This window comes from Hemiscyllium ocellatum, chromosome 1, assembly GCF_020745735.1.
Source record: "Hemiscyllium ocellatum isolate sHemOce1 chromosome 1, sHemOce1.pat.X.cur, whole genome shotgun sequence".
Lineage (NCBI taxonomy): Eukaryota > Metazoa > Chordata > Chondrichthyes > Orectolobiformes > Hemiscylliidae > Hemiscyllium > Hemiscyllium ocellatum.
Genome location: NC_083401.1, coordinates 77449624 through 77476661, shown reverse-complemented (window position 1 = coordinate 77476661; position 27038 = coordinate 77449624). Strand labels below are relative to the sequence as shown.

The 27038-nt window shown below is 41.3% G+C and overlaps 1 protein-coding gene across 1 annotated transcript in view; it reads left to right on the top strand.

Moving 5' to 3' along the window:
- ankrd55 (ankyrin repeat domain 55) overlaps window positions 1-27038 on the top strand; it is a 110524-nt gene that overhangs the window by 40381 nt on the left and 43105 nt on the right. Inside the window, exon 5 of the mRNA XM_060821328.1 lies at window positions 12508-12617. Coding sequence (XP_060677311.1) covers window positions 12508-12617 — 110 coding nt within the window. The remainder of the gene's footprint in view (window positions 1-12507; window positions 12618-27038) is intronic.

The following is a 27038-nucleotide window of genomic DNA, read 5'->3' as shown; positions in this document are numbered from 1 at the left end:
AGCCTCTGATAATCTTGTACATTCTGGTTGTCTAACTTTCCTTGTGCTTTTTGTTATTACTCCAACAAAACTCCCAGGCTTGTCCTGTTTACCAATCTTTGGCTTTCTCCTAGCCCACCAACACTGTGATTTCATGTGGCCCACTTTATTACAATGAAAACACCAGAGCTTTTTAATTTCTTTGTCCCCTTCAAAGGTTTCCTTTTTACCCTGTGGTAAGTTCTCCTTACAGTCTTCACTGAGATCTACCTTTTCCTTTCTATGTGAGGATTTCTCTTTGCTCCAATTTCTATCCCTCATGGACTGAAATTGATTCTCGAAGCCAAACCGTGTTTTATGGACCAGCTCATAATCATCAGCCACTTCAGCTGCTAACCTTGCTGTTTTAACTCTCTGCTCCTCCACATGAGTTCACGCTGCTTCAGGCAGTGAATTATTGAATTCTCCAAAATAATTACCTCTCTAAGGGCATGTATTTGGTTTGCTCTATTTTTAAAGCTCTTATCCATCTATCAAAATTACTCTGTTTGATCTTCTCAAACCAATACAGGTTTGACCAGGGTCCTTCTTAGATTTCTGAAACGTTGTCAAGAGATTTCTGGTACAAACTCATATGCACTTAAAGTGGCTTTTTTCACCTCCTCAAACTCCCCAAATACCTCCTTTGATAGTAATGCAAAGACCTCACTAGCCCTACCTACAAGTTTTGTGTGGATCAACAAAACCCACACGTCACTGTTCACTGCATCTGTTTTGTCTCTTTTTCAGATGAAATGAACAAGGCTTCCACATCCTCCTCATCAAATTTAGGCAATGCTTGAACATACTTTAACAGTTTCTCATCAGACTTTCGCCCACCGTGGGATTGCTCATCCCCACTTTCTTCCTCACTAGACTTGCCTTCAGCCTTCATCTCCATCCTTTTAAGCTGACTTTCCTTTTTAAGTGTCAGTTTCTGAAGTTCAAACTCTCTTTTTCTTTCTCTTCTGCTAAAGCCCTTCATTCTTTTTCTTTCTCTTCTGCTTTGAACCGTAACTCATTTCTGCCGCCCTTTCCTTACCTCTCACCTCCAACTCGAGCTGCTTCAATTGCAATTGAATTCTTGCCATCTCTATAGATTCTGATGGTTTCCCCAGCAAGTTTAAATACTGAGCTACTGCTGTAATTATCTCTCCTTTCCTCACGGAAGCAGGCAGGTCCAATCAGTTTGTCTGCTAATTCCTGCAGCTTGGTCTTATTCACTTTTTGCAAAACTTTCTAAGTCACTGCATCCACTTCCAGAAAACACTTGGTGACTGAAAGAGCCATTACTATCCTAAGCTTTGTCTATCCTATTAAGCCAACACCCAAAATAAAGACAGTTGCACCAACCACTCGCTGTTTAAAATCCCACAGAGCCCCCAATCTGTTATGGACTAGGCCAGACCACTCAAAACATTTTTAAGCAGGCAGCCTAGACCATAACTTTACAATTTGTTTCGGTACGTTTACAGTGAAAATTACCCAGAGTAAGTTAGCTAGGTTGACTATCAGGTTTTAAAACAGACAAAAACTTATTCACAAAATTGCACATTGAAACACAAAGAACAGAATAAAGAACCCCTGCAGAACTCAGTCTATCCAAACTAGACTTAATTACGGTGTTCCGAATATACACAACTGTCCCAATAAGCAAACCTCTTAAACACAGTAAAAATGAAACAAAGGCTTGCAGGTTGAAGTCAGAAGGGCAGAAGGGAGAAAGGGTTTAGCAGCCTTTCTTCACACAGTCCACAGCTGAACTCCCTAACTAGTTCTGGACTGAACTGCTCAACGTAACTTCAGTTTCTAGGACTGGCCACTCCCCTTTCATTGTACAGGTTATTTCTAAAAACATAAAAACTTTGGCGTAAAGTCTCATCTGTTTACATATAAACAAAAAGGCCTCTCAATACCCTTTTATCCCTGTACCAAACCCAGCCATTTCAGAACTGAAAATGTGTTGCTGGAAAAGCGCAGCAGGTCAGGCAGCATCAAAAGAACAGGAGAATCGACGTTTCGGGCATATGCCCTTCTTCAGGAATCCTGAAGAAGGGCTTATGCCCGAAACATCGAATCTCCTGCTCCTTGGATGCTGCCTGACCTGCTGCGCTTTTCCAGCAACACATTTTCAGCTCTGATCTCCAGCATCTGCAGACCTCACTTTCTCCTCCAGCCATTTCAGAGCCTGGATAATTTTATGACACCTTTGAAAAAAACCAAGGACACAGTATCCTTGAGAAAAGGAACACCTTTTAGAAAAAAAGGACCAGACTTTGTGAAAGCATTATAATATGTTTTATTATTTCAATATAAAATTAATATAGTATTAACGACAAAATTTATGATTTTAAGATAGGAACAAAGTTATGTCTTCGTATCCTGGTATAATGATTCACAGTGCTATAAGCCTGTTTCACTTGCTCCCATAAAGGCAAACTTGGCAAAGGTTGGTGAGCTGATAATTGAGTCAGTATAGCCACAATTAGACCACATAAGGGTAATCAACTGGTAGTAAGTAGGATCATATTATATGGGAAACCTGTAAAGTGATTACTGGCAGGTATGCTTGCAGCCTGATAGGATGAATCCCACATAACTGGGCAGTCAATGCCCAGAGACCTGGTAATGGTAAGGGCTGCCCATGGGCAAAGATTTCAGCCTATCATTAAACCCACTTCCACCTCTCAATTGGATCACTGCAAGTGGCATCAGCAAGCCAGCTTGCCTAACTTATCTCCAGCAATGACCCCACAGCCTTGGCCTACTGCAGTAGTATTGGACAGCCACCAGTCTCTGGAAGGCCAATAGTTCTCAGACAGGAAACTCCCTGAGAATCCTTATATCAACAGGTAGGTAATTGGCATTAAGCTGGGTCAGGGGCTTGGAATGGCCAAATTGATTTGACACTGGCATCCCAGCAAGCATTAAAATCTGCCCTTGTGTTCATACAATGGAAGATCCAATAATCATAAGGATATACCATCTGATTAGAATGCAATGAACTTTAGATTCAGGTCAATTGTAGAACATATATCAAATAGCTGGATGCAGTGCTTTTGTCCCTACTTCTATGCCAGGAGACCTATCTGTTCTAGAGATGTGTCAAAGTCTCAACAGGTTCATTAAAAATATCTATATTAAATTGCTGAAATACAGTTCTCTAGTTTCGTTCTACTCAAATTATGCTGAACGGTTACAAACTGCTCTGGCATGCAATTCTAGCAAGCAGATTTTCCACTTTGGAAATCTGAAAATCTGACAGTCTCAACTTTGGTTCAAAATAGATGGGTGGTAATAACAGGGTGGCACATGTTGGGCACCATATGAGGAGGAAACATCATGTGAAACTTAAAAGCTACCCATAAGAGTAAAAGCCTCTGTTTGGGACTATGTTAAATCTGCAAGTAATTCTTACAGGAGGCTTCCTTTTATATTAACACTCATTTCAAGCAGCAGGCTCTTATCATAACCCAGAATTAGTGTTTTGGGCCTCAGTGCATTGTTTCACTGAACTGAGTGTTGCTGCATTGTCAGCATTCAATCTGTTCATGGCTGAAGAGTTAGAATAGGACATCCAGCTGATAACATTTATCCCACTGGTCCTAAGCCCATCCTTGCCCTCTTAAGAAACTTCCTCCTGCCTGTAGGTGTGGCTGAAAACTGTTAAGATCAAATCTAAAAATCTGCCTTAGAATGGGGTGTAACTAAGGTTCACTGCATTGATTCTTGCTATCAAACCTGTTAGTCCAGTGTGGGTATTAAGTAGAACTGGCTGATTTCTCTGGAGTTTAAAAGATTGCAGCATATTCTCAGTGGGAGCAGATTCCTTATTTATATTTAATACTATGATCATTATGGGAATCAAGAGTTGTGGGAAAACACAGGAAAGTGGATATAAAGAATGTTGGATCATCTATTATCCTATTTGGGGTGGCACTTGGCTCAGTGGATATCCACCAGGTTCAATTCCACTCTCAGGCATTGTGGAGTTTGCACGTTCTCCCTGTGTCTGAGTGGATTTCCTCTGGGTGCTCTGGTTTCTTCCCACAATCCAAAGATGTGCAGGTTAGGTATACTGGCCATGCTAAATTGCCCATTGTATCCAGGGATAAGCAGGCTAGGCGGATTAGCCATGGGGAATGCAGGGTTACAGGGATATGATAGGGGGCAGGTCTGGTAAGGTTGCTCTTTGGAGAGTAGTGTGGATTCGATGGGCTGAATGGCCTGCTTCAATTATTTATTCCATAAATAGTGAGTAGGCTCAAGTGGCTAAATGGCCTAGTCCTGTTCCCATTTCTTATGGTTTTAATTAAAGATATAACTAACATTATAGAACATTAAACATTGAACATTACAGTGCAGTCAGGCCCTTCGGCCCTCGATGTTGCGCTGCCCTGTCATATTAATCTGAAGCCCATCCCACCTACACCATTCCATGTATGTTCATATGCCTGTCCAATGACGACTTAAATGCATTTAAACTTGGCAAATCTACTACCGTTGCAGGCAAAGCATTCCATACCCTTACTACTCTCTGAGTAAAGAAACTACCTCTGACATCTGTCTTATACCTATCTCCCCTCACTTTAAAGTTGTGTTCCCTCGTGTTTGCCATCTTCATACTTGGAAAAGGCTCTCCCTGTCCACCCCCTCTGATTATCTTGTATGTCTCTATTAAGTCACCTCTCAACCTTCTTCTCTCTAACGAGAACAGCCTCAAGGCCCTCAGCCCTTCCTCGTAAGACATTCCTTCCATACTAGGCAATATCTTAGTAAATCTCCTCTGCACCCTTTCCAAAGCTTCCACATCCTTCTTATAATGCGGTGACCAGAACTGTACATTCTGTCTAATATTTTTACATAACTGGATATGTAATCCAGAGGCCCAAAATGATGCATGCGAGATGGGGTGGCATGGTGGCACAGTGGTTAGCACTGCTGCCTCACAGCGCCAGAGACCCGGGTTCAATTCCCGCCTCAGGTGACTGACTGTGTGGAGTTTGCACGTTCTCCCTGTGTCTGCGTGGGTTTCCTCCGGGTGCTCCGGTTTCCTCCCACAGTCCAAAGATGTGCGGGTCAGGTGAATTGGCCATGCTAAATTGCCCGTAGTGCTAAGTAAGGGGTAAATGTAGGGGTATGGGTGAGTTGCACTTCGACGAGTCGGTGTGGACTTGTTGGGCTGAAGGGCCTGTTTCCACACTGTAAGTAATCTAATCTAATCTAATCTCACCATAAATCTTAGAGAATTTAAATTCAGTTAATTAAGTAAATCTGAAATAAGAAATTAGCATCATTACTTGTAACTACAAATACTCTGCTTTACTAGTGTTTGTCAGAAAAAGAACATTTCTGTCTTTATTTGGACTAGCCTTCATGTGACCCAGACCTCATCACAGTGATTGGCTCTTAACTGCCATCTGAAATGCTCTAGCAAGCCATTCAGAAAATTAAAACTGCGACAAAATAGTATAAGAATAAAATGGATAGACCACCAAGCATTGACTGAGAAACCAGATACAACAGAAACATCCACCCAGACAAACATAAAAAATTATCCTAACAACTGGATATCCTGCAAAAATTGGAAAAGTTGTCCCACAGCAACAGCCTGGCATTGTCATACTCACCGAATGATATCTGCATCATAACATCTGTGGTGTGATGCATGACAGCACTTTACTAACAAGGTTACATTTGACTTAATGTGGGAACAAGCAGCCCCAGCAAAATTAAAGCCACTAAGAAACAGGAGATATCCCCATACTGAGCACAAAGAAAGATGGTTATGATGTTAGAGGCGATCAAATCATTCCCAAGATATTGCTGCAGGAAATTCTCACGATGGTGTCTGAGAACCAAAAATCTTCAGCTTCCCTCAAGCTGAAGAGCTCAGTGTCCTGTTCCATTTACAATTCCTCAAACAATGAAGCAAATTGTATCCAGATGCAGCAAGATCTGGACAACCTTTATACGTGGCTGATATTTAGCAAGCTATATTTGTAGCATGTTACTGCTGGAAAATGAACATCTCCAACTAGAAAGAGTCAAGGGAGGCACTGACTTAGTGGTATTATCATTCGATTATTAATCTAGAAACCCAGCTAATATTCTGGGCACCATGTTTGAATCTGACTATGGCAGACAGTGGATTTTGAACTTAAAAAAAAATCGAGAATTAAGCATCTATTGATAACCATGAAATCAGTGTTAATTGTCAGAAAAACCCAATTGGTTCAATGATGTCCTTCAGGGAAGGAAATCTGCCATCCTCAACTAGCCCGACCTACATGTGACTCCAGACCCACAATGATGTGGTTAACTCTAAACTGTCCCCTGAAATGGCCTAGCAAGACATTCAGTTGTATCATTCACAATAAAATCTCAACAAAGAAATGAAACTGGGCGGACCACCTCGAATTGACCTACTCATCAGAAAAGACAATGGCAGAAAGGCCCTGTTGACCCTGCAAACCTCTCCTTACTAACCTCGTGGGAGCTCATGCCATAAGTAAGAGAGTGGTCTCACAGACTAGACAAGCAACAGCCTAAAACAGTCATATTCACAGAATCATACTTTACAGACAATGTCCCAAGTATGATCATCACCATCCCTGGTTGTGTCCTGTCCCATTGAGGGGACAGTCACAGCAGAGGTGGCAGCACAGTGGTATACAGTTTGGAGGGAGTTGGGCTGAGAATCCTCAACAGTGACTCCAGGCCCCATGAAGTCTCAGCTTCAAGTTAAACATGGGCAAGGAAACCTCCTGCTGATTATCAAGTACCATCCTCCCTCGATGAATAAGTACTCTTCCATGTTAAGCAACACTTGGAGGAAGCACTGAGGGTAGAAAGGATGAAAAATGTACTCTAGGTGAGGGAGCTTGGCAACAGTATTACTGATCAAACTGGTTGGGTCTTAAAGGACATAGCTGTTAGACCGGGTCTGCGACAGGTGGTGGGAGATCCAACCAGAAGGAAGCACATACATGACCTCATCCTTATCAATCTGCCTACTGAAGTTGTATCTTTCTATGGGAGTAAAGGTAAGAGTGACCACTTCAAGGTCCCTGTAGAGATGAAGTCCTGCCTTCACATGGAGACTATCCTCCATGGTATTGTGTGGCACTGTCACCCTGCTAAATGGGACAACTTCAAATAGATTTGGCAACTCCAGACTGGGCACCCATGAGGTGCTGTATGCCATCACAGCAGTAGAATTATAGTCCAGCACAATCTGTAACCACATGGACCAGCATACTCCCCACTCCAGTGGATCAACCCTGGTTCAATGGGGAGTGCAGGAGGGCATGTCAGGAGCAGCACCAGCTTACCTGAAAAATGAGTGGTTAACGTGGTGAAGCCATCAAACAAAACTACTTGCATGCCAAAAAGCAAAAGCAGCAAGTGATAAACAGAGCCAAGCAATCTGAACACTAATGGATCAAACCTAAGCTCTGCAGTCCATCCGCATCATTAGCGGTTGTGGACAAATAAACAACTACTGGAGGAGAACGATCCACCAATATCCCCATCCTCACTGATGGAAGAGCTCAACACATCAGTGCAAAAGATAAGGTTTCAAATTTCAGCCAAAAGAACCAAGTGGATGATTCATCTTTGTCGCCTTCAGTGGTCCCCAGCAGTACAGATACCAGTCTTCAATCAATTCGATTCACTCCACATGAAGTGGTTGGAGACACTGGACAGTGCAAAAGCTACGAACTCTAACAACATTCTGCCAATAGCACTGAAAACTTAGGCTCCAGAACTTGCTGCTCCCCTATCCAAGCCCTTCCAGTATAGTTATAACGTTGGTATCTACCAGACAATATGGCACATTGTCCAGGTATGCCCACTATACAATAAACAGGTCAAATCCAACTCAAATAACACCCCATCAGTTTACTCTTGATCATCAGCAAAGTGATGGAGGGTGACATCAATAATGTTATCAAGCAGCACACGTCCATCAATAACCTAATCAGTGAAGCCAAGTTTGGGTTCTGCCAGGGCCACTCAGCTCCTGACCTCATCACGGCTTGGTTCAAACTTGGACAAAAAACCTGAACTGCAAAGTTGAGGTCAGAGTAACAGCCCTTGACATCAAGGCAGCATTCAAGGAAGTGTGACATCCAGAAACCCCAGCAAAACTCAAATTAATGAGTATCAGGGCAAGCTGGCTAGAGTCATACCTGACACATAGGAAAATAATTGTAGCTGTTGAAGGTCAGTCATCTAACTCCAGGACATATCTGCAGGAGTTCATCAGGTCCTAGGCCCAACCATCTTCAGCTGCTTCATCAATGACCATAAGGTCTGAAGTGAGAATGTTCTCCAATGATTGTGCAATGTTCAGCACCATTCACGACTCCTCAGATACTGAAGTGGTCCATGTTCAAATGCAACAAGTTCAGGACAATATCTTGGGCTGACAAGTGGCAAGTAACATTCAAACTACATAAATGACACGCAATGATCATCACCAATAGCAATCTAACCACCACTCCTTTACATTCAATGGTGTTGCCATCACTGAATCTCCACTGTCAACATCCTAGGGATTATCATTGACCAGAAACTCAACTAGACTCACCATATAAATGCAGTGAGTAAAAGAATAGGTCAGAGATTAGAAATACAATGACACGTACCTCACTTCCTGACTCCCAAAGCCTGTCCACCGTCTACAAGGCACAAGTCAGGAGTGAGATGTAATTCTTTCCACTTGTCTGGAAGAGTGCAGCTCCAATGACACTCAAGAAGTTTGACATGATCCACGACAAAGCAGCCCACTTATTTGACACTACACCCTCAAGCATCCACTCCCTCTACCACCAATGCTAGTAGCAGGAGTGTGTACCATCTACAAGGTGCACTGCAGAAGTTCACCAAAGGTTATCAGACAACATTTTCCAAACCCATAAACACTTCCATCTAGAAGGACAAGGGCAGCAGGCACTTGGGAACATCACCACCTGCAAGTTCTCCTCCAAGCTACTCACCATCCTGACTTGGAAATAGATCGGTGTTCCTTCACAATTGCTGGATCAAAATCCTGGAATTCCTTCCCTAAGGGCATTGGAGGTCAACCTAAAGCATGTGGACTTCAGCAGTTCAAGAAGGCAGCTCACCACCACCATCTCGAGGACAACTCAGAACGAGCAATAAATTCTGGCCAGTCAGCAATACCCACAACTCAGAGTGAAACCCCCATCCCCCCACCCTTAATGTTCAACACGATTACCGACACTGAATCCCTGATCATCAACATTCTGGGTTTACCACTGGCCAGATGTTAACCGAACCAACCTATATAATATGGTGGTTATAAGATCATGTTAGTGATTGAGAATTTTTGGAACAAATAACTCTCCTCCTAATTCCACAAAGCTTTTCCGCCATCTTAGGCACGAGTTAAATGTGTAATGGAAAACTGGCTGGATGAATGCAGCTACTACAACACAGATGAAAATTGGCATTATCTAAGACAAAGCAGTCCACCTGACTGATATCCCATGAACCACATCAAATATTTTCTTTCTCCACTACCAGCACACTGTGCCAGTAATGTGCATCATATGTGTGCCATAGATTAACGACTTGTATGAAAAGAGAAAGACACTTTATACTGTAGAAAAAATTACTTACAATGCAAAAACAGGTGGAAAAGATATGTAGAGGAATATAATAACGTATTCAGTGGCTTGAGAAAAATTGTTTACTGATAGAATGTAATGTGAGAAAATGTGAAGTCCATCTTAGCAGGCGAAGTTCAAAACTGGAAAACTAGAGATCACAGTTTTCCATTTAAGATGTAAATGAAGAATTTCTTCTCCAAGGGGTCATTAAACTTTGGAACTTTCTTCCACAGACAGTACTCAATGTTTGGTCAATGATTACATTCATGGATGAGTTGGACAGATTTTAGATTGCTGTCACTCCCTAATCAATGGGGTCAGGCAGGAAAGTGGAGTTTGACCACAAGCAGATTGGTCATAATCTTATCAATTGGCAGAGGAAACGATGTACAAAATGTACTCTAGAAGCCTACAAAGTATCTTTTGACTGTGCCTTCAAAATACATGATCTCTGCAGCCTAAGAAGACATAGTGTGCCGTGCTTCTGCAGTCCATCTTCAAATTCCCCTTCAAGTTATATACTATCCTGACTTGGAAATATATTGAAATTTCAATGAATAACTGTTGAACATTTAAATAGCCTTTAGGAGTACTGGTGAATGAAAGTGAGTCAGCTAAGTTGGCAAAGAGATGAGTGTGAAATAATTGCCTTCCGTGAAATAATTGAAGCAGAGTTTAAGGTTGGTAGGGTGGCAAGGTTGCAGGAAGTGTAAGGTGAATAGGATGGCAGGGATTTGGGTGGCAAAGTAGATAAGGAAGTGGATTAGGATCTAGTCAGATTCAGGTTGTTGGTTCAGGTCTGGAGAGGGGAAGTGAGGAAATGATGTCAGGTTGGGTCTGGTGGGGGATCAGGTATGATGGGAAGCATATTGGTTTGGGTTGAGGAAGGAAGGTGTGAGAACAGACAGGCAGGGAGATGTGTGTAGGGTCTAGAGTGAAGAGAGGGGCTCTTGGGAGTCAGAATGAGTTAGGTTGGAGATTAGTTTTATCATTGATCAGGAGCCTGAGCATGTTTTAATTGAATTAACTTTTCCTGGTGAATTATTTAAGTGAGCAAGTCAGATCCCAGGAAGGCTCTGATTTGGAGTTGGTCTCGGAGGATTCCAAATGCTAGGAAATCGATCATTGGAAATTTCGACTTTGCTGGCAATTCCCACATAATTATCTGCATCAAGACTGTTACACATATGATATAGAACTTGGAATGCCCAGCTCCAATATATTCTTCAGCAATGACAAACTTCTTACCTTGGCCAATAAGTTCAGACAAAATTCATAGTTACTTGGAAAACTGATGTTTAATAAAGGGAATCTAGCATTTAGTTGTTAAGGAAAAGTCAAACTGAATTAACTTGCTTGAGTTTTTTGATGAGGTAACGGAGAGAGTTAATAAGAGTAATGTTGGTGATCTATTTACAGAATTATGAAATGGTTACAGTTTAGGAGGAGGCCATTTGGCCTATCATGTCTATGCTGGCTCACTATAGAAGTAATTTACCTATGCCGCTTCTCTGTCTTCTTCCTGTAAGCCTGCAAAATTTCATCCTGTTTCCTTTTGAAAGCCTAATTGGCCATACCGCCATCATATTTTCAGGCAGTTAATTCCAGATCCTAATTATTTGTTGAATGAAAATACTCTCCATCACGTCACCATTTCTTCTTTTGGTGATTGTGTTAAACTAAATTGACTCCCTTCATTCTTGATGATACCAAAATGGGAACAACTTATCATCATCTATGCTGTCTAAAGTCCTTGTGATTTTGAATTTGATTTCATTCCACGATATTCTACCTGAAGGCAGTTTCCAGGCTTGGACAAAATCTGTCAAGAAAAACAGCTCAGGATAATTTTGAATACCTCTATCAAATCTTCTTTCCAAGGAAAAAAAGTCCCAACTTCTCTATTTACATGACTTCCAAATGGCATTTAATAATGGCATCAAGGAAATGGAAATTGAATTGGTTGAGCAACAGGAAAATCTAAGAGTGGTGAATGGATTTTTTCATACTGAAGAAAGATTCATAGTGCAGTTTTCCAGGAATTAGTATTAGCACCCCTGCTCTTCCTAATATACAACCATGGTCTAGATATTGGTGTATAAGGGGAAAAAAATGAAGATGATATAGATCTTGGAATTATTGTGAATCCCAAAGAAGATAGTGTCGAATTGCAAAAGAACATTGATAGGTTGATTTGATAAGAAGACCAATGGAAGAAGAAATTTAACACAGAGAGATGTGAAGTGATTCATTTTGGTAGACTGAATCAATGAACCAAACATCCCAGTCTCCATTTCATTAGTTATCTCCCAGTGGAGATTACAACACAGGATTCTGAGTTTTAAGCTCTGAGTCAGCAATAGTTGACAGGGAGCTCAGACTGAGTGCTAACACATGCAAGGCAACTCTAAGTCTTTAATTTTGTTTTCCTGGCACATGTGGCTTAATGGATAGAGTTTTGAGGCCTCATTGCTGCTGCAACAAATCCTGTGAAAAGATAGCTTTTGTTTCATGAAAAAGGAAATTAAACAATGTCCACCATGTTGAACTCCTCCACTTCTGCTCCGAAGCTAAACACTGACTACCATAGCAGTTGAAGCTAACTTACTCATCTCAGCTCAGCAACTGAAGCTGTGGGGTTACATGAACTCTGAGGTATTAAAATGGAGTCACATGGAAAAATGTTCGGGAGGCACTACATAAAAACATAGTCTAATACACAGATAATTGTATAATTGACTTTAAAATCAACACCCAGCTACCTGACTAAACACCCTTACTAACCAAATACATCTCAATGATTGAAATTAATAGGGGAAACTAAATTGACAAATACTTTCATTTTCAGGGTTGGCTAGATGGCTGTGTAACTCTCCTCCGTAATGGTGCCAAGCAAAATATCCCAGATAAAAATGGAAGATTACCCCTTCATGCAGCTACTGCTGAAGACAATGTCAGGTAAAGATATCTTTTCTGTTTAAAAACAAAATCAGATGGATACTTCATATGACATTCTTTATTATTTTAACTTACTTCTAATTTCAATGTTTCTTTTAGTCAAACATCAGAGGTGGTAGCATGGTAGTATTCTCTCTGGGCTAGCCTAGAGCGACAAGCTAATTTTCTGTCAATTGCACTGAATCAAACCACACCTGGTATAACGGCAATTCAATTAATAAATGGATTAAATAAATAAATTTGGAATTAAAAGCCAGTGAAATGGTAACTATGAAACCTCTTTCAATTGTCATAAAAAAAAATCTCGTTCATGAGTGTCCTTTAGTGCCAGTCAGGCCTGTGTGAGAGTCCAGACCCAAAACAACGTGCTTGAATTTTTTCGTAGATTCTCAAATGGCCTAGCAAGCCACTCAGTTGTATCAAAATGTTACAAAGTCTAAAGGGATTAAACCAGACAGACACTCAGCTTCAACCAAGGCATCAAAAGCGGAAATCCCAGTCCAGTCAACTCTATTGGGAAACTTGGCCCACAGACAAGATGGCCAAAAGCCATCTTAGTACCTAATCATTCTCATGTAATAATAGCTTACTGATAATGTCCAAAAAAACCACCATCAGCTTCCCTGGTACATTCTGTCAGACAGCAGGACAGAACAACCAAAGATGGTGAAACAGTGGTGCAAGCAAAGAAAGTTTCTCTGAAAATATTCAGCAGTCTTCAGCAACCTACGTTCTCAAGTCAAACATAGGCGAGGAAACCTTCTGGTGATGAACATCAACCCATAATTAGTATTCCTCCACATTGACCACCAATTGGAAATAGCACTGAGCTTGACAAGGGCATAGGATATACTCTCAGTGGGGCTTCAATGACCATCACTGAGTGGCTCAGTAGCACCACTACTGACTGGACTATCTGAGTCCTAAAGGACCTAGTTGTTAGTCTGGGTCCAAGAAAGGTGGTGAGGGAACCAACAAGCGGTGAAACTCATTGCACTTCATCCTCACCAATCTACCTGATGTGTCTGTCCATGAAAGTACTGGTAGGAGTGACCATTGCTCAGTCCTTCTGGAGACAAAATCCCATGTTCAATTTGAGGGTTCCCTTCAAAATGGTGTATAATACTATCACTGTGCTAGACAGGGTAGATTGCAATCAAAACTTCCAACTGAAAACTGAACAGCATGGGGTAATGTAGTCTACAAGCAGCACAACTAGAATTCAACTAGAATCCATAAACTCATGGCTTGTTATATCTTCCACTCTACCATTACCATCCATTATACCCTGCCTCAATGAACATGCAGCACAGCATGCCAGGAACAGCATCAGGCATACATTTCAACCTGGTGAAACCACAATACAGGATAACCTGCATGCCAAACTAGAAGCAGCTTGCACATGACAAAATTAAGAAATCCCACACATTAATGCGTTTCCTTAAATAAGAGACAATATTTTAAATATTGTCTCACAATGTCCTGTAAAAATGAAGCACAATCTGCTTATTTTTATGTTTAATTCTTCTTGTAATAAAGAGTAGCATTCTATTAGCCTTCTTAATGCTGTACCTGCACACAAGTATTTTATGAGTTAGGCATAAGAAACCTGGATTCCTCCGCCCCTCAGAACTCTGCAGTGGTTTTCTATTTAAATAACATTTTTGTTTTTCATTTTTCCTGTCAAAACAAACAACTTCACATTATACTCCGTCTGCCAGATTTTTGCAAACTGATTTGCAATGATGCAAACTGATATAGAGATGGGTGAAGTTGTCTTCACAACACACTTTCTGACCCATGTTTGTGGTACAATGCCTTTGCTCTCCTCATCTAAATCACTAAAATAAATTGTAAAAAATTTCCAATTTTCTGCCTCCCTCCCATCTTAAAAGCACGAGTCACATTTGTGACTTTCCAGTCTGATGGAACATTTCCAGAATCTGATGAGTTTTGGAAAATTAATACACTTCTACTATTTCATTAGCTAATTGTTTCAACATGAATTATAGAGTCATAGAGATGTACAGCATGGAAACAGACCCTTCAGTCCAACCCGTCCATGCCAACCAGATATCCCAACCTGAATTCGATCAGGACCTGGAGACTTATCAGCACACTGCTCCAAACGTTTGCTCAGTTTGGGGAATCAGCCTGGCCAGCTAATCACAGTTTCAGTGAGGGAGCAGTTTGGGAACAGCAATCATAATTCCATACGTTTTAAGGTTGTTATGGATAAGGAAAAGACAGGTCCTCAGATGAAAGTGCTAAATTAAGGGGGGGCCAATTATAACAGTATTCGGCAGGAACTGAAGAAATTAGGGAGCAACTGTTTGAGGGTAAATTCACATCTAAAATGTGGGAACCCCTTTTAAAGGCTAGGTGATCATAGTTCAGGACCAGCATGATAGTGTGAGGTTGAAAGATAAGGATGACAAGTTTTGAATACCTTGGATGCTAAGAGATATATTGAATGTTTAGTCAAAAGGAAAAAGGAGCCATATGCAAGGTTTAGAAAACTGAAATCAAACAAGGCCCTTGGGGAATATAAAGGAAACAGAAAAGAAATTAAACAAATAAGGAGGGCTTTAAGAGGAGAATCTCAAGGTTTTATATATGTGTGTGTATATAAAGGGCAATAGGGCAATGAGAGAAATGATGGGTCTATTCAAGAACTAAGATGGGAATTCATTCATGGAGCCAGAGGAAGTGGGTGAGGACCTTAATGTATACTTGGCATCAGTATTCAACAAGGAGAAGGCCATGGATGATGGTAAGGTAAGGGATGAGTATGTTGATATTCTGGGGTATGTTGATACTATGGAGGAGGTGGTGTTGGGTGTCTTGGAAAAATATTAAGGTTGGTAAGTCCCCAGGGCCTGATGGGAATTATCCTAGAATACTGAGGAAGCAGGGGAGGAGATTATAGGGGTCTTGACAGAGATCTTTGTATCCCCCTTATCCTCCAGAGACTGGAGAATAGCCAATGTTGTCCCTTTGTTTAAGAGGGACAACAGGAAGAATCCAGGGAATTATAGACCAATGAGCCTCATATCAGTGGTAGGGAAATTATTGAAAAAGATTCTTGGGACAGGATGTACTTGCATTTAGAAAAGAATGGACTTATTAAAGATAGTCCACATGTGAGGGAGGTCTTGTATCACAAATGTAATTGATTTTTTGGAGAAAATGATGAAGATGATTGACAAAGATAGGGCAGTAGATGTTGTCTGCATGACTTTACTAATGACCTTGTGAAGCTACAACACATTTTAATTTGCAAACACATGAATTAGGAATGGGGTAAACCATTCAACCCCTACAGCCTGAGCTATCAAGGCAATTGGATTGCTCCTTCTGGTTTACTGTTAGTTACTGTTTTTAAAAATTGTGCTAAGCCCATTTGTATTGAGAGTGGAGTCTTTGATATTCTTTTCCCATGGAAAGTGTTGGAAGCAAAGTCCTTGAATGTTTTCAATGAAATTACAAATCACACAACACCAGGTTATAGTCCAACAGGTTTAATTGGAAGCGCTAGCTTTCGGAGCACCACTCCTTCATCAGGTGGTTGAAGAAGGAGTGGTACTCCGAAAGCTAGTGCTTCCAATTAAACCTGTTGGACTATAACCTGGTTGTGTAATTTTTAACTTTGTCCACCCCAGTCCAATACCGGCATCTCCAAATCATGACTGTTTTCAAGAAAGAGGTAGTATAATTAGTGGTAAGCAAAAGGTTGAAATGTTACTGAGGTAGGTGATAATGTGGATTTGAGTTTACAAATGGATCAGCCATGATTGTACTAAATAGTGGAACAAATTTAAGAAGTTAGATGGCCTACTTCTCCTAATTAAGTCGGGTCTTGCAAACTTAGTTGAGCTTTTTTTGAGGACCTGACCAAAACAATTGATATTGCCTACATGGGCTTTAGTAAAGCCTTTGATGAGGTTCTGAATAGACAACTGATTAGTAAAGTTAGATCATATAGGATTCAGGGAGAGCTTGCCAATTGTATATAACATTGGCTTGGTGGTAGGAGTCAGAGGGTGGCATGGAGAGTAGTTTTTTTGGACTGGACACCTGTTTGGCACTGGGCCCAGTGTTGTTTGTCATTTATATACACGATTTGAATGAGAATTTAGGAGGCATAGTTAATAAGTTTATGGATGACACCAAAATTAATGGTAAAGTGGACAGTTTGTCCAGGTTGGGCTCCATCTGCCGCTCCTTGGCCCATTGGTGTGGTTGGTCGGGTTTTCTTTGTAATCTTGTAGAAGGTTATCTAGGATCGTGGAGAGATCGCAATCAGTTGGGGAATGGGAGATGGAATTTAATTTGGATAAATATGAGTTATTGCATTTTGGTAAAACAAACAAGGGCAGTTTTGAGAAAGGGTCATTCACCCTGAAATGTTCATGTTAATTTTACTCCATAAGTGCTGTCAAACCTGCTGTGTTTTTTCCAGCAATTTCTATTTTGGTTTAAGGGCAGGACTTATACAGTTAATAGTAGAGCCCTGGGAAGTGTTGGCGAACAGAGAGACCTAAGTGTTCAGTTACATAGTTCTTTGACAGTTGCATCACAAGGTGGTTAAGAAGGTATTTAGCACACTTGCTTTCATTGCTCAGACCACTGAGTATTGGAATTGGGAAGTCATGTTGAGGTTGTACAGGCAACCTTTGGAGAGGCAACTTTTGGAGTACTCTGTGCAGTTCTGGTCTCCCTGCTATAGGAAGGATATTATAATATTGGAGAGGGTTCAGAATAGAATTAGCAGGATGTTGTTGGGACTGAAGGGTTTCATTTATAAGGAGAGGCTAGATAGGTTAGGACCTTTTTCATTGGAGTGTATTTGGTAAGGGATGACCTTATAGAGGTTTATAAAACCAGGAAGGGCATAGACAAGGTGAATAGCAAAGGTCTTTTCCCTAGGGTGAGGGAGCTCAAAACTAGGAGGCATATTTTTGAGGTGAGAGAAGAAAGATTTAAAAGGGACTTTTAGGGTAACTTTTTCACACAGTGGTTCATATGTGGAATGAACTGCCAGAGGAAGTGGTAGATGCAGGTACAGTTCCCACATTTTATGGACATTTGGATAGATGCATAAATAGCCAAGGTTTAGAGGGATATGAGCCAAATGCAAGAAACTGGAACTAGTTTATTTTGGGAAGCTTGGTTAGTGTGAATGAGTTGGACCAAGGGCTCTGTTTTCATGCTATATGACTCTTTTTGAGAAGGTCCCTCAATGTAGACTGGTCCAGAAGATTAAACCATATGGGATCGATGGTGAGTTGCAAAGTTGAATACAAAATTAGCTTTAGTAAGAGGTTAGTTTTGGATGGATGTATTTCTGACTGGAACTGTATGACAAGTGGTGTTTTGAGAGAATCAGAGCTAGATCCTCTGTTCTTTGCAATACATATAAATGATTTGGATGAAAATGCTAGTGGTCTAATTTGAAAGTTTGCAGATGACATGAAAATGGATGGAGCTGTGGACGGTGAGGAAGGTTATCAAAGAGAAAGGTTATCAAAGAATAACCACCTGAAAGGTTGAGCAGAGAAATGGTAGATGGAATTTAATCTGGACAAATGGGAGGTCAAATGCAAAAGGAGAGGACTCTTAGGAACACTGATATACAGAGGGACCTTGCAGTACAAGTCCATAGCTCCCCGAAAGTGACAAGATAAGTGGACAAGGTAGGAAAGAAGGCATTGGAATGTTTACCTTCACCAGTTGTGGCACGGAGTATAAAAGTTGGCAAGTCTTGTCGCTGCTATTTTATACTGTAGTTAGGCCATATTTGGAGTATTGTTTGTAGTTCTGGTCGCAACACGACTGGAAGGATGTGGTGGCTCCGAAGGCTTACAAAAGCAATTTACTAGGATGTTGCCTGGATTGAAGTGTAATAGCTATAAGGAGAGATTGGACAAATTTGTATGGTTTCTGCCAGAGCACCAAAGGCTGAGGGGGAAACCTGATAATTTTACATAATTTTATGTAATTCTATGTATTTTTTTCATAGATAGAGTGGTTAGTTGGAGTCTTTTTGTCAGGGTAGAAGTTCAAGTTGATAGTGAAAAAGTTTAAACAAGATGCGCAAGGAATTTTTTTTAACACAGGGTGGAAAGTGCCTGTAATGCTCTGCCAGTGTAAATGGTAGAAATAGATATGATGGCAACATGTAAGGGGCATTTAGACAGACACATGAACAGGCAGGGAACAGTGAAGTACTGATCATGTGCAGGCAGATGGTGTTAGTTTAAAATGGCAACATGGTTGGCATAGTCATGGTGTTCTGTGTTCTATCTTCTTTTGATTCTTTCCTTAATTCTTTAGTTAACCACAGATGTAGGGCCAATTATGAAATCGTTCTTTCCATCACGATTATACATATTCTGAGTATGCTGAAAGCATATCTTTAAATATTTACCATTGCTTTTCTAATGGTCTATCTCCTAGTCTATATCCCAGTTTACTTTAGCTAGCTCAGCTTTCATGCTCACATAGTTACCATTATGCAAGTACAAAATATTTGTCTTAGACCGACTCTACTCCCTTTCAAACTGGATATAAAATACTATTATATTATAATCATTGATACCTAGGTGAAGCAATTAATCAATGCTGTCACTTTACACAACACAATGTCTTATATAGTCTGCATTCTGGTTCCAGAATATGCAACAATAAACCACCTTAAAAACTATCTATGAACTCCTCATCGAGGCTCCTACTGCCACTATGATTTTCCCAGCCAATATTTCTGCTTGTCTACTTCTTACTATATCACAGTTACAGTTCAAAGGTACATTTATCCCTCCTACTAATGGCTTCTTTCCCCTAATATTCATAATCTCCACCCATACCAATTCTACATCCTAATCTCCTATAAGACCATAAGAATTAGGAATAGGAAAAGGCCATTCGCTTCCTGGAGCCTGCTCCCTCATTCAATAGGATCATGTCTGATCCGACACACCTTACTTCCACTTGCCTGCATTTTCCCCTTAACCCTTGATCTTCATCCTGATCAAGAATCTATCTATCTCAGCCTTAAATATACACAAGGACATTTGCCCACACATTTGTCTGTGGTAAGGAGTTCCAAAAACTCTTTACCTTCCAGGAGAAGAAGTTCCTTATCATTTCAGTCTTAAATTAGCACCGTTTTATTCTGAGACTATGGTCTATGATCCTAGACTCTCCCTTGAGAGGAAACATCCACTCAGCATTTATCATGTAAAGGCACTTAAAAATCCGATACAGTCAGTTCTGCTATAATGCAGTAGTTTTATTCTTGTGCCATCATGTATTATAAGAAAATCACATAATAGCAGCACTATTTAAATTAATGGGGCTTGAATCATGTTATAACCAATGCACGTTTTAAAAGTTTGCACTATAAAAAGTGTCTACAACTTGTCAATCACATAATAGCAAATTCGCATCAGCGACATGTGTGTTATAGCAGAATAAATCAATGAGATCACTCTCTTCTTCTAAACTCCAGTGAGTAGAGTTCCAAACTGTTTAGCCCCTTCTCATACTACAATCACCCCAGACTAGTGGACCTTCTCTGAACAGCCTTGAATGAAATGCTACCTTTCCTTTAAGGGGACCACAGTACTCCAGATGTGGTCTCACCACCATTGTGTACAGTTGCAATAGGATTTCCTTGCTTCAACATTCTAACCTCTTTGAAATAAGGGCCAACATTCGATTAGCCTTCCTGATTACCTGCTGCATTTAGTGCTAGCTTTCTGTGTTTCAAAACATGTGTTTTGTGCAGAACAAAGAACAATACAGCACAGCAACAGGCCTTTCAGCCCTCCAAGCCTGTGCCGACATATTTTTCCCTTCCACAATAAAACTGTCTTCACTTACAGGGTCCGTAACTCTCTATTCCCTTTCTATTCATGTATTTGTCCAGGTATCTCTTGAATGCTGTTATTATGTTTGCTTCTACTACCTCCTCTGGCAGTACCATCCAGGCACTCACCATCCTTTGTGTGAAGAACTTGCCTCACACATCTCTTTCAAACTGCCTCCCCTGCACCTTGAACCAGTGTCCCCTAGTAATTGACCCCTTCATCCTTGGAAAAAGCCTTGCATTTCACATGCTATCCATGCCATTCACAATCTTATGAACTGCTGTCAGGTCACCCCTCAATCTCCTGCGTTCAGTGAAAACAAACCCAGTCTATCCAACCTTTCTTCATAGCTAAAATACCCCATACCAGGCAAATTCCTGGTAAACCTTTTTTATACCCTCTCCAAAGCATCCATATCCTTCTGGTAGTATGGTGACCAGAACTGTATGCAATATTCCAATTGTAGCCTAGCTAAAGTTCAATAAAGCTGCAGCATAACTTGTCTATCCTTATGCACAATGCCCCTTCCAATGAAGGCAGGCATGCTGTGAGAAACAAAGCTCACTCACTTCAATAATTTCAGTCCGAGACAAGATCTGAATCAGTAGTGCCCTTTATTTCACACTTGCAAATGGGTGTGATGTCCACAAGGCAGGGACAAAACACACTGAATTTAACAAATACTCGATATTTATATAATTTGGTTCCTACATATTGTTTTCTTATTTCATTGTCTCCCCCCCTCCGCCCCCCCCGCCGTTCACATCCTCCACTTCCCTAAGACCGGTACCCATTACTCCTGTTTATCGCTTGTCTTATCCGGCCTTGTCTGTGACAAAATGCTTATTCCTGTTCTCACAAGACCATTTGACCTCATCCTGCTGTGGGCACATCCTTGCCTTACCATTATTTACTCCCTCCATCTGTGCCACCCCTCTCAGCATCTTATCATTAAGACTCTTTTAATTGGGGTTTGTTCCTGTGTTTCTGTAAAAGTGGGAAACAGATGTTTATACCTATTGTTTATACAGGCATATTTAGTTTAACTGCCTGCCTCTACAGCATCTTATCTAGTGCCTGTATTTTTTTTCCATTGTTTTGCAGTCCCGTTTCTTTCTTGTATACATTTTTAGCTAATACAAAAATACAATTATGCATTTCCTCCACATAGTTCCCATTCTTGTTGACTCAGCTCCTGGCTGAAACAATTACACACTGATGTGAGCTCATTCACCTTGTATCAGAAATTATCATTTCAGAATTGCAGAAGTAACATTAATTTACCTTTATCCCACAATGCCATAGGCCTTTTTTACCTGAACTGCCACCTTCTGCGGACTGGCACGCCCAAATCCCTCTGCATATCAATACTCCTAAGGAGTATTGTATAATTTCCACCTGTACTTCTAAAATGTATCATGTCACATTTGTCTGGATTAAACTCCATCTGCCATTTTAATGTCCATGCCTCCAACTGATCTATATCCTGCTATATCCTCTGACAATCCTCCTTACTATCCACAATCCAAAAATCCTCATATCATCTGCAAACTTACTAATTGGACTAGCTACATTTTCCTCCAAATTATGTAGACCATGAATAGCAGAGGTCCCAGCATTGATCCCTGTTGAACACCACTAATCATAAGCCTCCATTCCAAAAATACCATAAGACAGAGGACCCGAAATTAGGCTATTCAGCCCATTGAGTCTTCTCCATTATTCAATCATGTCTGATACATTTCTCAACCCCATTCTCTCACTTTCTCCCTGTAACTCTTAGTCCCCCTGATACTCAGTACATATCTATCTCAGTCTTAAATATATGCAACGACCTGGCTTCCACAGCCTTCTGAGGCAATGAATTCCATAGATTCACCACTCTCTGGCTGAAGACATTTCTTCCAACGCATCCTCCACAGCTCTGTCTCCTTTGACTAGCCAGTTCTGTATCCATCTTGCCAGCTCACCACCCCAAACCATGTGATTGCACCATTTGTATCAGTGTGCCATGAGGGACCTTGTCAAAGGCTTTACTGAAGTCCACATAGACAATATCAACTGCTTTTCCCTCAATGATCATCTTTGACACTGCCCAAAAAACTCAATCAAGTTATGAGGCAAGTTACAGTTTCCTTAACACTGTCATGAGACCCACAGGCCTGTAATTTCCAGGATTATCCCTGTTACCCTTTTTAAACAATAGATAAGATTGGCTATTTCCCAGTCCTTTGGAACCACATCTGTGCCCAAAGAGGATACAAAAATGTCTGTCAATACTCCAGCAATTTATTCTTTTGTTTCCCTCAATATTCTGGGATAGATCCCATCAGGACCCGGAGAATTATCTACCTTAATACTTTTTAGGACACACAACACCTCTTCCTTTTCAGTAGCAACTTGGCTTAGAGATCTCACTTCGCTGAGATCATACTCCACCAAGCCCTTTTCTTTGGTGAATACTGACACAAAATATCTGTTTAGGACCTCACCAACCTCTTCTAGCTTCACACATCGATTCCCTCCTTTGTCCTTGAGCGAACTGTCCCTTTCCCTGGCTACCCAATTGCTTTTTATGTATGCATGAAAAGCCTTGGGTTTCTCCTTAATCCTGTCAACTTTTCATGACCCCTTTTCACCCTTCAAATTCTTTGTTTAAGTTCTTTCCTATTTTCCTTTATACTTTAACTTTAGGTCATAACATTCCTAGTCATCCAAGGTTCACGGAGCATGCCATACCTATCCTTCATTTTCACAGGAACATGCCTCTCCTGAACTCTTATCAACTGCTGTTTGGAATACTCCCACATGTCCAATGTGATTTTACCCTCAAACATCCACCTCCAATCAACATTCTCCAGTTCCCGTCTAATATTGTTATAGTTCACCTTCCTACAATTTAACATCTTCACCCGAGGACTGCTGTTATCAATATCCGTGAGTACCTGAAAACTCACGATATTATGGTTACTACTCCCAAAATGCTCCACCACTGAAACTTCATTCACATGGTTTGGCTCATTTCCTAAAATCAGGTGCAGTATAACCCCTTCCCTGATTGGACTGTTTACATCTGCATAAAGAAACCCTCCTGTATGGTCCTTACAAATTCTGCCCCATCCAAGCCTCTAGCACAAAGTGAGTCCCAGTCAATATAGGGGAAGTTAAAATAACCTGACACAACAGACTTACTGTTTTTACATCTTTCCAAAATCTGTCGACATATTCTCTCCTTTGTCTTTTGCTGGCTGTCGGGAGGGCCTGTGGTATATCCTCAGCATTGTGATTTCACCTTTTCTATTCCTGAGTTCTACCCATATTGCATCACTGCACAAGTCCTCTGATGTATCTTCCCTCAACACAGCTGTGAGGTAGTCCTTTACCAGTAATACAATTCCCCCACCCCTTTTACATCCCTTTCTATCACACTTGAAACATTTAAATCCAGAGGCATTTAGCCGACAGTCCTGTCCCTCTTTCAGCCAAGTCTCCGTAATCACAAAAATGTCATAGTTCCAAGTACTAACTAATTACTAACTAAGAAGTACCCAAAGTCCCTTGTCTTGCAGCTTTATGCTGTTTTTCTCCATTTAAATGATACTCTTATAATTCTTATGCTCCCTTTTCCAATGTGAACACAACTTGCATTTTCCCATTTGCCAACTGATCGCTGAGGAATCCCACTGGTCACAGTTCACCAACTTGAAAAAAACCCCTTATCCCCATTCACTGTTTCCTACCCATTAGTCAATTCAAGATGCCAGCAGATGGTAGTTCCTGTGCCGGGGCTTCTCTGCTCCAACCACTTTTCTTTATTTTTTTTCTCTTTTCTTGTTATTTTTAATTTACTCATTTTCTTACTTCTCTTTACTTACCATCGGTGGCAGTGAGGAATCCAAGCGCAGACTCAAGTGATCCCAGCGCAGACTTGAGTGAGTTCAGCATGGACCTTGTGGCAGTGCCAATTAGGCCCATGCAGACCTTATGGCAGCAGCATGTGAGGCCCAATTTACTTTTCTGGGCGATCTCAGACCTGGCATCAGAATTAGCGGCTGCAACATCACAGGAGGTGATGTAGGCCTAGTGGCAAAAGATAGTGCCCGAGGTTTGGCAATTTCATTGTTGGCTGAGTCCGATGATGGCGGTGGTAAAATAGTGGTGAAATAGCATCACAGTGACATCAACGAGGTGGGTCCAGTGGCGAGGGATGTGACTCTGACATTGGCAGGTCTGATGTAGGCAGCTGTGGCATCTTTTAATGTATTACACAGGGAGTTACAATGGCCATGCTCTGGCAAGGTCAGACATCTTTAGGTTGCATAAATGTAATGAGCACAAAATCATTTGTTTGCATAGCCTCTTGCTTCAGTGATGCCTTCTTATTTGCAGTCAAAAGTATTACTGGAAGCCTGCAATACAGATGCAAGGTAGGTAACTTTCAAAGTATATTTCTGAATGTTTGTTTTAGATTTTAAAAATAAGTTTTTTTCCACTGAGAAAGATTAAATATTTACCTTGTATCAACGAACTACATATGAACAGATGGATGTAACCAGTGGGCTCACCTTCTGACGCAAATCATAATGTTTGAACAAATCAATCATTTATAATTTGCTAAGACTTTTTTTCCCCGTGTTGGAAGAAATCACTCCATTAATTGGTTACTTTAAGTAAGTGGATTCTGAAGCAGCTGCTTTTATATTGACATTTTACAATCAAAAGTTTGCACATATTTTTAAAAACAGGGTGTCACCCAATCAAGGAAGATAAGACAATTAATTTTTCTCTCAGAGAATAATAAGTCTTTGGAAATGTTTTTTTTCTCAAAAGGTGGTGAAATCAGAGTCTTCCAATATTTTTAAGGGAGATGTGGCTGGATTCTTGATAACCTAAGGTGTGAAAAATTAATTGGGGGCAAATGTGAATGTGAAGTTAAGGTTGTAGTCAGATCAGCTACAATCTAATGAAATGGCCTCCTTCTGTTCTGATTGTGTATATATAAAATCTGAGTATATTCCATTCACAATCCAATGTTCATGAAAGTTGGAGGACATTCAGTGACAGTTCTATAAACCAGTATTATTGTCTGTATAAATGCATTCTACAAAGAAAGATGACCTTAACAACAATTACTTGCACTTAAAATGCGGTAGTTTTTTTTACTGAGAAGCAAATGTACACCAAAGTCTTGCTACCAAAAGAGAAAATGCTGGAAAATCTCAGCAGGTCTGGCAGCATCTGTAAGGAGAGAAGAGAGCGGACGTTTTGAATCTAACTGACCCTTTGTCACCCATGCCCTCCACCTCCTCCAAGACTTCCGTTTCCCCGGCCCCCAATATCTCATCTTCACCATGGATATCCAATCCCTCTACACCTCCATCCGCCATGACCAGGGACTCCAAGCCCTCCATTTCTTCCTCATCCCCAATGGTACCCTTCCACCGACACACTCATTCGTTTGGCTAAACTGGTCCTCACCCTGAACAATTTCTCCTTCGAATCCTCCCACTTCCTCCAGACCAAAGGGGTAGCCATGGGCACATGTATATGCCCCAGCTATGCCTGTCTCTTGGCTACGTAGAATAGTCGATCTTCCGTAATTACACCGGCACCACTCCCCACCTCTTCCTCCGCGACATTGATGACTGCATTGGCGCCACCTCATGCTCCCGCGAGGAGGTTGAGCAATTCATCAACTTCACCAACACATTTCACCAACACATTCCACCCTGACCTTAAATTTACCTGGACCATCTCTGACACCTCCCTCCCCTTCCTGGACCTCTCCATCTCCATTAATGACGACCGACTTGACACCGACATTTTTTACAAACCCACCGACTCTCACAGCTACCTGTATTACACTTCTTCCCTCCCTATCTCCTGCAAAAATGCCATCCCATCTTCCCAATTCCTCCACCTCCGCCGTATCTGCTCCCAGGAGGACCAGTTCCACCACAGAACACACCAGGTGGCCTCCTTCTTTAGAGACCGCAATTTCCCTTTCCACATGGTTAAAGATGCCCTCCAATGCATCTCGTCCACATCCCGCACCTCCGCCCTCAGACCTCACCCCTCCAACCCTAACAACGATAGAATCCCACTGGTGCTCACCTTCCACCCTATCAACCTTCGCAGAAACCAAATCATCTGCCGACATTTCCGCCACCTCTAAACGGACCCCACCACCAGGGATATATTTCCCTCCCCACTCCTTCTGCCTTCCGTGACTACCTGATCAGGACCACGCACCCTCAACAACCCACCCTCCTGTCCTGGCACCTTCCCCTGCCAGCGCAGGAATTGCAAAACCTGTGCCCACACCTCCCCCCTCACCTCCATCCAAGGCCCTAAAGGAGCCTTCCGCATCCATCAAAGTTTTACCTGCACATCCACCAATCCCATTTATTGTATCCATTGCTCCTGATGCAGTCTCAACATTGGGGAGACTGGATGCCTCCTCGCAGAGCGCTTTAGGGAACATCTCTGGGACACCCGCACCAATCAACCACACCGCCCTGTTGCCCAACATTTCAACTCCCCCTCCCAC